At 35.0% G+C, this 13,611-nt stretch overlaps 1 protein-coding gene across 1 annotated transcript; it reads left to right on the top strand.

Annotated features, from left to right (window-relative positions):
- The first annotated feature begins 700 nt into the window (after positions 1 to 700).
- On the top strand, positions 701 to 13,216 carry LOC138700256 (dentin sialophosphoprotein-like). The gene is made up of 2 exons (XM_069826753.1): positions 701 to 788; positions 10,690 to 13,216. Exons 1-2 carry the CDS (start codon positions 782 to 784, stop codon positions 13,014 to 13,016), a joined length of 2,334 nt encoding a protein of 777 aa, XP_069682854.1. The 5' UTR covers positions 701 to 781; the 3' UTR covers positions 13,017 to 13,216.
- Positions 13,217 to 13,611: the final 395 nt, after the last annotated feature.

Here is a 13,611-nt window from a genome sequence, read left to right as displayed (position 1 = left end):
GCAATTCATATACAAAATTCACTCTAAAATACGAGAATGTGCATATAATATTTATAAACTGCAGACAGGTTTTTGCTGTTTTCTCAAACTTATAGTTAAGGACATGTGTAGTTCTCAAATAACCGAGTCCACCGCTGTGGAGTAACGGTTAGCACGCCTGACCGTGAAACGAGCGGGCCCGTGTTCAAATCCTGATTGGGACACGTTTTCTGGTTGAGGTTTTTTCCGGAGTTTTCCCTCAACCAATTAAGAGCAAACACTGGGCAATTTTTGGCGCTGGACTCTGGATTCATTTCGCTGGCACTATCACTTTGATCTTATTCAGACCCTAGATAACCTTAGCAGTTGATAGAGCGTCGTAAAATAACCGATTCGAATAGTTTTTCTGAAGCACTGAGAGAATGTAGTACAAATGAAGTTCCTTATGAAGCTATTAAAAATCTTAAACACGAATTGCGGTGTGATTGCAACAAATAGAGTAAGATCCTGACGTATGAAAGCAGAAACAGTATCAAGTAAATCAGTGTAATGAACCACACGTAGCATCCTCTGATCACAGGAAACACGCTATCGATAATTGTAATCTCCTCCATCATTCATGACAGTGATTGACGTTTTCTATGGGATGATCCCTGTGTGAATGAATTCCTACACACCTCTCAGAACAAAGTGCAAACAAGGGAAATAGTATATAACAGCAGTAAGGGATGCAGGATGTCAGGCACTCGTCACCAGGCGTACTGCAAGCATTCCATCATCCAAGAGAGCTGAACACGTCGAGATGTTCGGTAAGAAAAGTTGTCAAGTCTAAAACATTACTTAGATAGGCCTATACTATTACTTTTGCCACTTCACCTCAATCGGCTGTGTCTATTACTGGGTCTTCTCTCAATCAGACATGCACATACATGTACCACAAAGGTTTTTTTTCTTCAAATTTCTCTACAGTAAAGCTCATATAAATAAATACCAGTTTATTAACAGATTAGGATTTAATGTTACGATATTATTTTGTTTTCAGTTGTTCAAATTGATTACTTTTGCAACACTTCGATATACATCGAATGCAATTTAGAGTAGTATGTCAATGTCTTGATAAAATTTAGAACTCTGAATGATTTTAGATCTGAATCCTGTAATCTGTCTCCGTTGTGAATTTCGCTGAAAATTTAATATAGTCTAATTCTACAGTACTACTTAACTGTGAAATATTAATTTCTGAACTAATTGAATTCTTTATGATAACATTATTTATTACAATTTCAAATAACGCATTGGCGTCATATCAATGCGTGAATTAGCATAACTCTTCTCGGGTTCTCAGCCAGGTGAGTTGGAGATTTGCTTCCAAGCTTTCGACGGCTAGCTCTGCCATCTTCTTCAGGGAATGAAGTGATATGGGACCATGTCTAGCCAGTATTTATGCAATACTATTGCATATATACCATATCACTTCATTCCCTGAAGAAAATAGCTAGCCGTCGAAAGCTTGGGAAACAAATCTCCAACTCACATGGCTGAGAACCCGAGAAGAGTTATTCTACAACAAACGCCGGGAAAGCCTCAAGTCATACAATGCGTGAATTGTTTCAACTATCAAATGCATTGTTGTCCCGAGACTAGGCTTTATGAAATGAGATATCAATTATGAAGTAGACCTAATTAACGAGAATGCTCCGCCTTGTTAAATTTAATGCTGGGCGTATAAAGACAGAAATAAAAAGAACTATCAAAATGTAATTTGAAATCCCAAACATCGTTACAATCTAGATTTAAAATATTAGGGAATTATATAGGTCTACTGTAGAAGTGTCATTATTTGGTCATCTAATCTACAAGTGACTTTATACAGTATATTGATGGTGTTGAACAGCAACTTTGTATGTCAAAAAATTCTGTTTTATAGGAGAGAAAAAAAATATCTTGATAACGAACAAATATCTGACAAACGGAGTTATTTAAATGTGAAGTTTGACTTAAGATATGTCTGCAGAAGATTCGGGAAAATTTTTTGATAGGAATCAAGTGAAAACTCAATTTTGTCCATTTTTCTTGACATACGAGTTTGCTGTTCAACACCATTGATATACTGTAGACACTCTATATACATACAAGATGGCTCATGAAGTATGACCCGTGTTTTAGGAATCAGTTCTATGATTTATTTTGAACAAAAGGTGATATAAACATGGGTCAAACTGTCATTAGTTTTCTTATTTATTTAAAAAATCATACTTCGTAATATAAACCAGACTTGTAACTTATTTGCGTCTTAATGTAGTAGGACCAACACTAAGGGAAACAGGACTTCCGCTATGACAAGAAGTACGAGAACACGGGCAGAATAGGTCTGGTCTAGTGACCATCAGCTGTCGATGAGTAGATCTAATATCAGCATGTCGCAGTCTTACATTGGACGATGTCCATTTAGAGGTTAGTCGACATTTTATCAACGTTATGGTTTTCCCCTCGTGTTTCTCGTACAGTATCAGCTCACTTTGTGTACAAAAGAACAGTATATTACTTGCTCGTATTCTGAACGTTGCTACTCTCCTCAGCCGAAATGCTACGCTTGCGATTCATAACCATACGGCCAAATTTAGTGAAGAAAGGAATATTGGAAAATCTGCTTTGAAATTGTGATAGGTAGGTATATTTTCTGTTTGATACAATATTCTTTAAGTAATAGTTCTGTGATTTTTTTTTATCGTTTCCTATCAATTGAAGGGTTCAGAACCATAGTGGGCCAAGGGTCATTTATTAAAACCGTAGAAAAGAAGGGTTAAAATGAAGTTATTACCATAATTCAATGGAAATATATAGCAAGTAATATAAAGTATACACATTCAAACTAAATGATATGTCAATCTTCATTAAACTATGGTGTTCACATAACTTTAACCCTTGCTTTTTCCGTTTTTAATAATTGGCGCTTGGCCTACTATGGCTCTGAACCCTTCAATTCTGGTCACAATTGCTTCTACTTTTTTAGGATTCAAACTGATGTAGCTTCATAAATTTAATATTGATCATCGGATCTATATTCACATACAATTTCTTTTGCTCAAAATGACCTATGTAACCAATTCCTAAAGCGTGGGTCATACTTCATGAAAGATAATATATATGTAAAAGTAGGCCTGTCTCTTAAATATGCCATGAAAGAGTTTGGGGCATCGAGGTAGAGCTCCATGCTTTGTTGATCTCGGCACTAGAATGAGGTGGTGTGATCGGCACCACGTTCCGACTGCCTTTTATCCCCGAGAAAGATCGAGTAACCTACTCAGTTTGCTAGGAGGCTGAATAAAGCTTTTGGCCGTTCTAGAAGTTCTGGAAACCAGAAAATCTCGTCACTCTTCGATTGAACCCACGACCTCCCAGTCCGTAGTCAGTTGCTCTATCAACTAACCATATATCAATATAAACTAGTTATATTTCAGGAACCTGTGAATAATTGTCCAGTATCCAACTCTCTAAGGGTATTTTGAATATAATATATTTTCTTATTAATCAAAATGTAAACATTCCAGTTATTTCCAATTCTGTTATAGGCTAAATATCCCCATTAATTCTAGTATAAGACTACCGACAAGAAAACTACAGGCATGAGTTCTTTGGTTTTTCTCTTAGCCGTATATTTCAGAATGTCTCAGACCATACAGTTCTTTAATCATGATAAAGAATTTCTTCCATGCGTAATATTCAGGTAATGAGATTATCGAAATTCCATACCAAAATATTACCATACTTTGCATACGCCTTCACAGTACTTACTTATCTCACGAAAATTCGGAGTTGTGTATTTAAATATAACATAATTTATAATTTATATAACTTAATTTACAAATATTGAACAACGAATTGAACTATCTCATAAGAAAAATCTAGCTATAATTCACTTCTCAAATATGTGCAGACTGCAACAAATGCGAAAACCTTTACTGAGCATTTATTTTTAATTTCTGATGGCGTGTATTGCTCGAAAAGAATTTGTAATGTTCCGTTATTTCCGTGACGAATTATTTAAAGTGGAGAGAAAAGTGAAATTTTTTTTTTTCCATATCAACATAATTGAACAATATTTTATGGGTAACATATATGTCTTAAATGCTACATTTACACAGAGTAAAATTTTTCTAAAATATTTTGGGTGACTGTTTATGACCTCCTTTGTAGTGTAATGCAGTGATATGTTTGACACTTAATATCTATAATAATTTTCATGGAAGACTATTTCTGGCATCAAAAATATCACGAGAGATTGTTCTAGAAATTGTATAGACAGAATTTTTTTTATTTTTGTATGGAACTATTTTTAACTGCATAACATATATTATTATATGCCAATACATATATTTAAATGCGAAACATAACTTTCTATATACTGTACTTCATGTGTCAAACTTTTATCCAGTAAATCTTTCCCGTGATCTCTTCGGAATGTATTGTAAAAATGTCATGCATATATCTTTCTTAATATATAAAAGTGAATGTGGGTATGTATGTATGTATGTATGTATGTATGTATGTATGTATGTATGTATGTATGTATGTATGTATGTATGTATGTATGTATGTATGTATGTATGTATGTAAGTATGTATGTATGTATGTATGTATGTATGTATGTATGTTCCCTATACAAAACTGTACGTTTTGACCGATATGTGCCATAGTTTGCACATTTAACCTTCATTACCAGGAGAAAACATAGACTACATTAAAATTGTGCAAATGGACGTTAAATTAATTAAAAAATAAAAAGTAAAAATAAATACGATCAAACATTGATGTATAATATTAAAATGCAATCTTCTATAGTCAATTGTTTTTTAATATTGTCTTTTGTATTCAACATCGACTTTCACGAGACCATGGGAATTATAACACGAAATTAAATAACAGTGTTGATACACATCGTGAGTGTAGATAATTCATGCAATAAATATCTTTACGCAGTCCAGGACCGTATTATGAATTTCTCGATGCAGTTGTAGATAGTGAGCAGGCTGTATTTTATTCAACTGAATTCTTGAATTTTTTGAAACCACAAGGATTGCTACCATATAATTTAAAACTTAATATTGAATCACCAATAGTACTATTGTGAAATATTGACACGCCAAAATTATTCAATGGAACAAGAATTGGTGTGAAAAAACTCATTCAAAACTTAGTAATAGAAGTGACAACATTAACTGGCAAAACGAAAGGAGAAGATGTTTTTATCCCACGCATTCCTATGATACCCACTAATATGCCTTTTGATTTTAAGTAACAGCAAATTCAGTGCGACTAGCATTTGTAATGACCATATTAAAATTAACCTCAAGGACAGTCGCTCAAAGTTGCAGACATTAACTAAAAAACTGAGTGTTTTTCATATTCTCAACTAAGATATTTTATACAAAGAAGTAGGAAAAAAAAAAAGATTTTACACTCATAAAAAGCAATTCAATGATACTTTTGTCATGTTGCTCATGTAGTGTGTGAATGTACGTAAACCGACTGAAAATAACACTATATTAATTCTAAAATATACGTCTCTCAAAATATTGTTGTTAATGTCCGAAAATGTGTTACTGCAAAATTCTAACTGTATAATCATGTTGCCAATGTAGTATGTTATGCGTTGTGGAAGTAATCTTTTAATTTATAAAAAAAATCGGTATATGTCTCGCAGAATATTAGTCTTTATGTTAAAAAATGACTTATTGCGAGTTTATATTGTATCTGTATTCTGTGTATAAAATAATTAATATAATACTAGTGGCTTGTGCAAACTAAGTTCATTAGAAGTTCAAATAAAAATTTTTCAGATTTATTTTCAATGAAGAATAGGCCTACCAGTCATTTTAAAAGTTATTTGCTTCCATAATAATGAAACATACACTCTCTGAATGGTTTTTCATGCCAAATACTTTTTTTTAACCTATCCATCTTCAGTTTTTCAGTTTAAAAGCGAAAACAATGTTAGGACGATCAGTGGATTTTTCATGTGGGAGTAAAGCAGTAGTAGCTATTTCAGGTCATTGTGGATTGTAGGTGAGAGGTAAGAAAATGTCAGGTTTGCCATGCTTTCGAACAATAGACATAGCTGCTGCATTTTTTCGTGAACTACATTGAAATGTAGAGGGTAGAATCATTTTGTCCTGCTAAGAGATCTTTCTGAAATGATCGGAAGACTAAAAAAATCTTGTAGGCCTTCTGGTCTTTGTCTCCAGACGATGCTGGAGAGAATCACGCATATAAATATCCACACCACACCGCCATTAAATATATGAAAAAGACCCACACCACTTGATTAATAACTATAAAAATATATCATTTTTAATAACAATAATTTTAGCTTACGTAAGTTTTGTAGCATTCAGTAACATATACTGTATATTATACAGCCGTCATCCAATAAATTATAGAAATGATGATCTAATTTAAGATGTTCTCTACGTATATATAACCTCAAAAGGTTTGAGTTTCATATCTTCAATAGGCTATATATCCTTAATATTTATATTAGTGACAAATACATCATGGCATTAATTATAATAATATTTCACTTTTAATGGTGATAATGACATCAAACGACTTCAAATTTCGTACTTTTTAATATCCAATACACAGCTGTACTCAGAAAGTTACACACAACAGAATCAGACCTGTAAATTATTTTTAGTAAGCTTTGAAAGTTTTTAATAACCAATTATAGAGATGTTATAAAAATTACACAAATGAAGATTGACATATTGTTGTCATTATGATGTCACAGAATTTGTTTTGATTTGTTCTATGTCAGCAATCCTGCAGGTCATGGCCTTCGCGTAATATTCTTTATTATAGTGTGTTTTGTTTTATTTATTAGTTCTCAAAACTGACAACAGATGAATTTTGGAAAACAGGAAAATTGTGTAGGAAAATTGACATTTCACTGAAAACTACTATTTTTCTGAAAAATTTTGGATCCCAAACTTCAAAATGAGGGGTCACTCATTACAATTCGTTCAGCCGTTTTCCCGTAATTTTCATTACCAGTTCAAATTATATATATAGATGTTCTGAATTTGTGAGATATAGTTTTTCAAGTCATATAAAAAAAATAGGCATACAATGGTCAAGGGGAAAAATCTTTCAAAATAAATTCAATTATATAGGTATATATTGATTCTTTGGTACGACAAATAAAAAGATAACTTTTGGCTCTCGATGACACTCTAGCGGGTTCAAACTGGGGATAAGGAAATTCCCTGTTTGTCGTCAGATATCTCTGAAATTCAAGTGAAAGCACACGCAGACATGAAAATATGTGAAATACACAGCTTCAGATCAATGTACAGATCTTATAATTATTTTATTTCTGCCTCTGTGAAACGTCACATTTGCGGGGGAGGAAAGGAGATGGCAGAAATGTTGTAATGCTTTTTAATACGTTGACTCCCATGACTAAGATAAGCCACTTGAAATTTAACAGTCACTGACCGGCAGAGATAAAAGGTAAGATCTGTAGAACATTGATACAAGCTAAGTGGGTCCATAGAGACCGAGGAGTTTGTTTTTGTTTTACTGAACTTTAAGACAAAGCTAATTCATTTATAGTTTGTGTGACTGTAGCCTATATACACAGTGTATATGTTCGTTTGGTTTTATTTTATTTATGTTTTAATTTTTTTTATTATTTTATTTTTATTCCTGGTGATGTGTTAGGGAAGACCTGATGGCCTTAACTACGCCAGAATAAATAAATAAACTATATGTATATATATATGTGCCTATATATACAGTATATATACAGTATATATATATATACATATAAATTAAAAAAACATTTGAAAGCAAGGGACGTGATGAAATGTTTTCTTTCGTTTCTTAATCTGCAGTTATTTTAAATTGAGTTAATCATTTCAGGCATTTGGCTAAGTAGTTCATTAATTCATGTAAGTGACGCTATATAAAGATTCACCTTTATGGGCGAGGAAAGCTTATTAAAGACAATTCGTTTTGGTTGTCTATAGTTGAATTTCTGAGATTTCCGAAAAGTCTAACAACCAGTATAATTAAAAAAAAAGAAGCAAAAAAGACAACCCTGGCAACGCCGGATGCTTTCAGCTAGTCTCTAATAATGTCTGAGATACAAAACTTTTAATAATTTGACTGACATTGTTGTTTTCAGATAAGTTACTAATAAATTAATTGTATTAGCTTATTGTTCAGGCTACACTTATCATTTTTAAACAATGAATTATATCACTGTATATAAATATATTTTATTTTATTCTATGAGTAGCGCTTTCGCCTTGTGACATCATCAGGAACACATTATGAAATATCTGGTTAACAACATACAACATGTATGAATTATAACATTGCGACGAAAACTAGAAACTCTGGTGAAATTTTTAGGAGCATGTCAGAATGCATATGTAATTTACGAGGCATTTGCACATCATTGTTCAGTATGAAAAAAACAGAAATATACAATATTATGCGCAGCAGATATGTCTTAAATATTAGATAAAATAGTTAAAATACAATAAAAAAAACTGTTGGAAAACATGTTGAATAAGTTAATTGTAGTGCATAGTTGTTCAAATTACATCTGTGATATTATGCTGACAGTTACTATCAGTTATCTAATCACACAACAAGAAAAGAAAAAAAAATACAATAAGAAGACCCATATCTTTTCACGGTAATATATCCTATAAATGAGCTAATTTTAAAGAAAACATTCATACTACCTTCAGAACTAAGAACTGATTAACTAACTTGGCAACCAACAAAATTCACAATAAAAGTAAATTTTCAATAGTGGTATTTACCTCTTACACTGTAATAATTGTGAATATAAATATATTGGACTAACAAAAAGAAATTTCAACATTAGATATTTGAAACATAAAGCCGATTTTCATTTCAATAGAAATAACTTATACCTAAATTTGCCACTCACCTTATTACAAATAATCATGAATTAACAACCATCCACAATGCTATGGAAATCCTTAAAACTTTTAATAATAAAACATATATCAACACTGGTGAAGAATTTTTTATTGCTAAATATAATAATAATAATAATAATAATAATAATAATAATAATAATAATAATAATAATAATAATGCAAATCTAATTAACGAACAGTTACCCAACCTTGCAAACCCCCTGTACCATATACACGCCAATTAAATTCAGTCAAATGATTGAGTAATACAATCTGGCAAATTTTTATGCGTCATGCATATTCTGTACAGCTTAGTCGTAATCTTGCAGCGGTGGACGAACAACATCTCCATAAGTAACTTCATATTACTTTAACATTTAACAATTTTGCATTCAATAAAAGTAAAAATTGATAAAATTTACAAATTTATCATTGTTTTGTATTCTCTCCGCAAATCACATTGTACTTTATTTTTAAGTTAACCTCTGCTTTGTATTCTGGATCCTAGTGGTCAGCCGTAGATGTCGGCCAGATGTCCCAAATTGTGGAATTAGTAGTGTAACACATTATTTCGTTTGCGTTCAATAAAAGTAAAATTAAGACACATCATATCTCGTTTCAGATATTTCTATGCATCCTAACGTCCACCAACAAACATTACGACCAAGTTATTATCCATCTGTAACTGTAACTACTGGACACACAATTATAAAATACATATTTACTAGATCTCTGATTAGATAACTGATAGCAATTTTTTGCATAGCCTATGTCACGGTTATAATTTTAACAATTAAGTACTATTTATTAATTTATTCATCATATGTTTTCCAGCTGTTCTTTAATTGTATTTTAAGTATTTTATCTAATATTTAAGACATATCTACTGCGCATAATTTTGTATATTTCTGTTTTTTTTTTCATAATGAACAATGATGTGCAAAAGCCTCATAAATCACATATCCATTCTGACATGTTCCTAAAAAATTGACCATAGTTTCTAGTTTTCGTCGCAATGTTATAATACCTATACGTTGTATGTTGTTAACTAGATATTTCATAATGTGTTCCTGTTATGTTTATATGAGACCTGATGATGCCGAAAGGTGAAATATTCAATGATATAATTCATTGTTTAAAAGTGAAAAGTGTATACTGAACAATAACCTAATACAGTTAACAAAACTTCTAGTTTACACATGCGCGAGAAAAACATACCTCAGGGAATAAGCTGTCTAAGTATTTAATGCAATTTGTCATTCCAGCGTCATTTAAAAATGGGGTCTCTAAAGATGATAAAAGTCATTTAGGGGTATACAGTAATAAATATAACTTTCTTCAGATTTCAGAAGATTATTTCAATATCTTTTTCAAAATCTAAGATTTTTTATACATTTTTCACTCTCCCATCCCATAATGCTTATATAAAATTTATACACAACAAAAAAGGATAAGTTGTATATTTTATACGTAACGATAAAACTGTCACATACAGCGTTGACTGTACAAAATAAAAAAAATTGAAACCTGTTCTTCGAAAGAATAACTTGTCCTTATGCAACATTCTAACCGGACTCTGCGAAATAAAATATTATAGTGTAACTGCATATCAGATGATTTATTCACTTCCACCTATTCTAAGACTAGCAATAAATTGCGACTATTAGTGCACTATTGGTAACACCAGTGTTCAGCAGCAAAAGACGTGGAAATGAGTTAATAATTATATCATTACACTTTTAAATTACAGTTATCACACAACTTGGAATTCTCTTCTTGTTTTCCTCGCTGGCATCAACACTACCCACACCAGAGCAGAAATCCTCGGTTTGTGCCTCCGGTGTTACCTATTACGCGGATTCAGCAGACTGCAATGCCTACTACCAATGTGTTCAGGGACAAGGAGTTCTGATGCACTGTGCGGCTGGTCTTCATTGGCATGCCGAAGCAAATGCCTGTGACTGGCCACAAAATGCAAATTGTGTGTTGGGACGCGATGGTGACAGAGATGGAAGCGAAAGTGGAGATTCTAGCAAAAGCAGTGGTGATGCCAGCACCAGTGAGGAATCTGTAGCAGGCAGTGATAGCAGCAGTAGCGAAAGTAACGAGTGCCCAGAAGACAGCAACCCTCCCAAATGTCCATCCAAAGATCCATCCGTATCCGTCTTCTTCCCCCACCCAGACAAACACTACTTCTACCACTGCAGTAACGGAGTAGCCTACTGTAAAGTCTGCCCTTCAAATCTGGAATGGAACACGAATTGCGATACATGTGACTGGCCCGGACAAAACAACTGTCCAAAGAGCAGCGAGAGTGGAGACAGCAGTAAGAGCAGTGGAGATGCCAGCACCAGCGAGGAATCTGTTCCAGGAAGTGATAGTAGCAGCAGCGAAAGTGAACCAGCCCCACCCCCACCACCACCAGAAAAGAGCAGCGAGAGTGGCGATAGTAGTAAGAGCAGTGGAGACGACGGCACCAGCGAGGAATCCGTTCCAGGTAGTGACAGCAGCAGTAGCGAAAGCAACGAATGTCCAGAAGACAGCAACCCTCCCAAATGTCCATCCAAAGATCCATCCCTATCCGTCTTCTTCCCCCATCCAGACAAACACTACTTCTACCACTGCAGTAACGGAGTAGCCTACTGTAAAGTTTGCCCTTCAAATCTGGAATGGAACACGAATTGCGATACATGCGACTGGCCCGGACAAAACAACTGCCCAAAGAGCAGCGAGAGTGGAGACAGCAGCAAGAGCAGTGGAGACGACAGCACCAGCGAGGAATCTGTTCCTGGCAGTGACAGCAGCAGCAGCGAAAGTGAACCAGCCCCACCCCCACCACCACCAGAAAAGAGCAGTGAGAGTGGCGACAGTAGTAAGAGCAGTGGAGACGACGGCACCAGCGAAGAATCCGTTCCTGGCAGTGACAGCAGCAGCAGTGAAAGCAACGAATGCCCAGAAGACAGCAACCCTCCCAAATGTCCATCCAAAGATCCATCCCTATCCGTCTTCTTCCCCCACCCAGACAAACACTACTTCTACCACTGCAGTAACGGAGTAGCCTACTGTAAAGTTTGCCCTTCAAATCTGGAATGGAACACGAATTGCGATACATGTGACTGGCCCGGACAAAACAACTGTCCAAAGAGCAGCGAGAGTGGAGACAGCAGTAAGAGCAGTGGAGATACCAGCACCAGCGAGGAATCTGTTCCTGGCAGTGACAGCAGCAGCAGCGAAAGTGAACCAGCCCCACCCCCACCACCATCAGAAAAGAGCAGCGAGAGTGGCGACAGTAGTAACAGCAGTGGGGATGACGGCACCAGCGAGGAATCCGTTCCTGGCAGTGACAGCAGCAGCAGTGAAAGCAACGAATGCCCAGAAGACAGCAACCCTCCCAAATGCCCATCCAAAGATCCATCCGTATCCGTCTTCTTCCCCCACCCAGACAAACACTACTTCTACCACTGCAGTAACGGAGTAGCCTACTGTAAAGTTTGCCCTTCAAATCTGGAATGGAACACGAATTGCGATACATGTGACTGGCCCGGACAAAACAACTGTCCAAAGAGCAGCGAGAGTGGAGACAGCAGTAAGAGCAGTGGAGATGCCAGCACCAGCGAGGAATCTGTTCCAGGCAGTGACAGCAGCAGCAGCGAAAGTGAACCAGCCCCACCCCCACCACCACCAGAAAAGAGCAGCGAGAGTGGCGATAGTAGTAAGAGCAGTGGAGACGACGGCACCAGCGAGGAATCTGTTCCAGGTAGTGACAGCAGCAGTAGCGAAAGCAACGAATGTCCAGAAGACAGAAACCCTCCCAAATGTCCATCCAAAGATCCCGCCTTGTCCGTTTTCTTCCCTCACCCAGACAAACACTACTTCTACCACTGCAGTAACGGAGTAGCCTACTGTAAAGCCTGTCCTTCTAATCTTGTATGGAACACGCAATGTGACACTTGCGACTGGCCCGGACAAAACAACTGCCCAAAGAGCAGCGAGAGTGGAGACAGCAGCAAGAGCAGTGGAGACGACAGCACCAGCGAGGAATCTGTTCCGGGCAGTAACAGCAGCAGTGAGGAGTAATCTTCTTACAATTAGTATTGAGGGGTGTGTTCATTTTTGTCTCTATGTATGACGCCTATGCAAGTTGAAAGTTTTGATTAAGTCATTATTTAAATGGATTGTTAGATTTATACTTATATATTTGTGAATATGTGTCATTAAATTTCTTGATTTGTAGCTATTTGAAAGCATTTCTAATAAATTATTTGATTTAAATCTTACATGTGCTTTTTGTTCTTAAACTATATTACACAACTTTTAACTCGAGACACGGTATTTTAAAGAAATCTTTTAAATATATTGAGAATCTTGGTGACGAATGTGGCTTTAAAAGTGTAATTAATTTTTACAGTTTTTGTATAAACTGCTGATTAACAAACCTGTATTTGATTATTATTATATTTGAAATTATCGAAGAAATACCGATTTGTTTAAAGAAATAAATGTGTTTGTTATAGAGAGTTTGATTATAAATATATACAGGTTTAGTTACGACTAATGACCGTACTTTAAGAATCAGCTCTATAGGCCATTTTGAACATAACATGACATATAAACATAGGTCCGATTGGAATTAGTTTGAAAGATATTGGTAAAAATCCAAACGTCATACAGT

This window comes from Periplaneta americana, chromosome 1 (genome assembly GCF_040183065.1).
Source record: "Periplaneta americana isolate PAMFEO1 chromosome 1, P.americana_PAMFEO1_priV1, whole genome shotgun sequence".
In the NCBI taxonomy this organism is placed as follows: Eukaryota; Metazoa; Arthropoda; class Insecta; order Blattodea; family Blattidae; genus Periplaneta; species Periplaneta americana.
The sequence above is the reverse complement of the archived record's forward strand: the minus strand, read 5'-3'. Positions and strand labels throughout refer to the sequence as shown.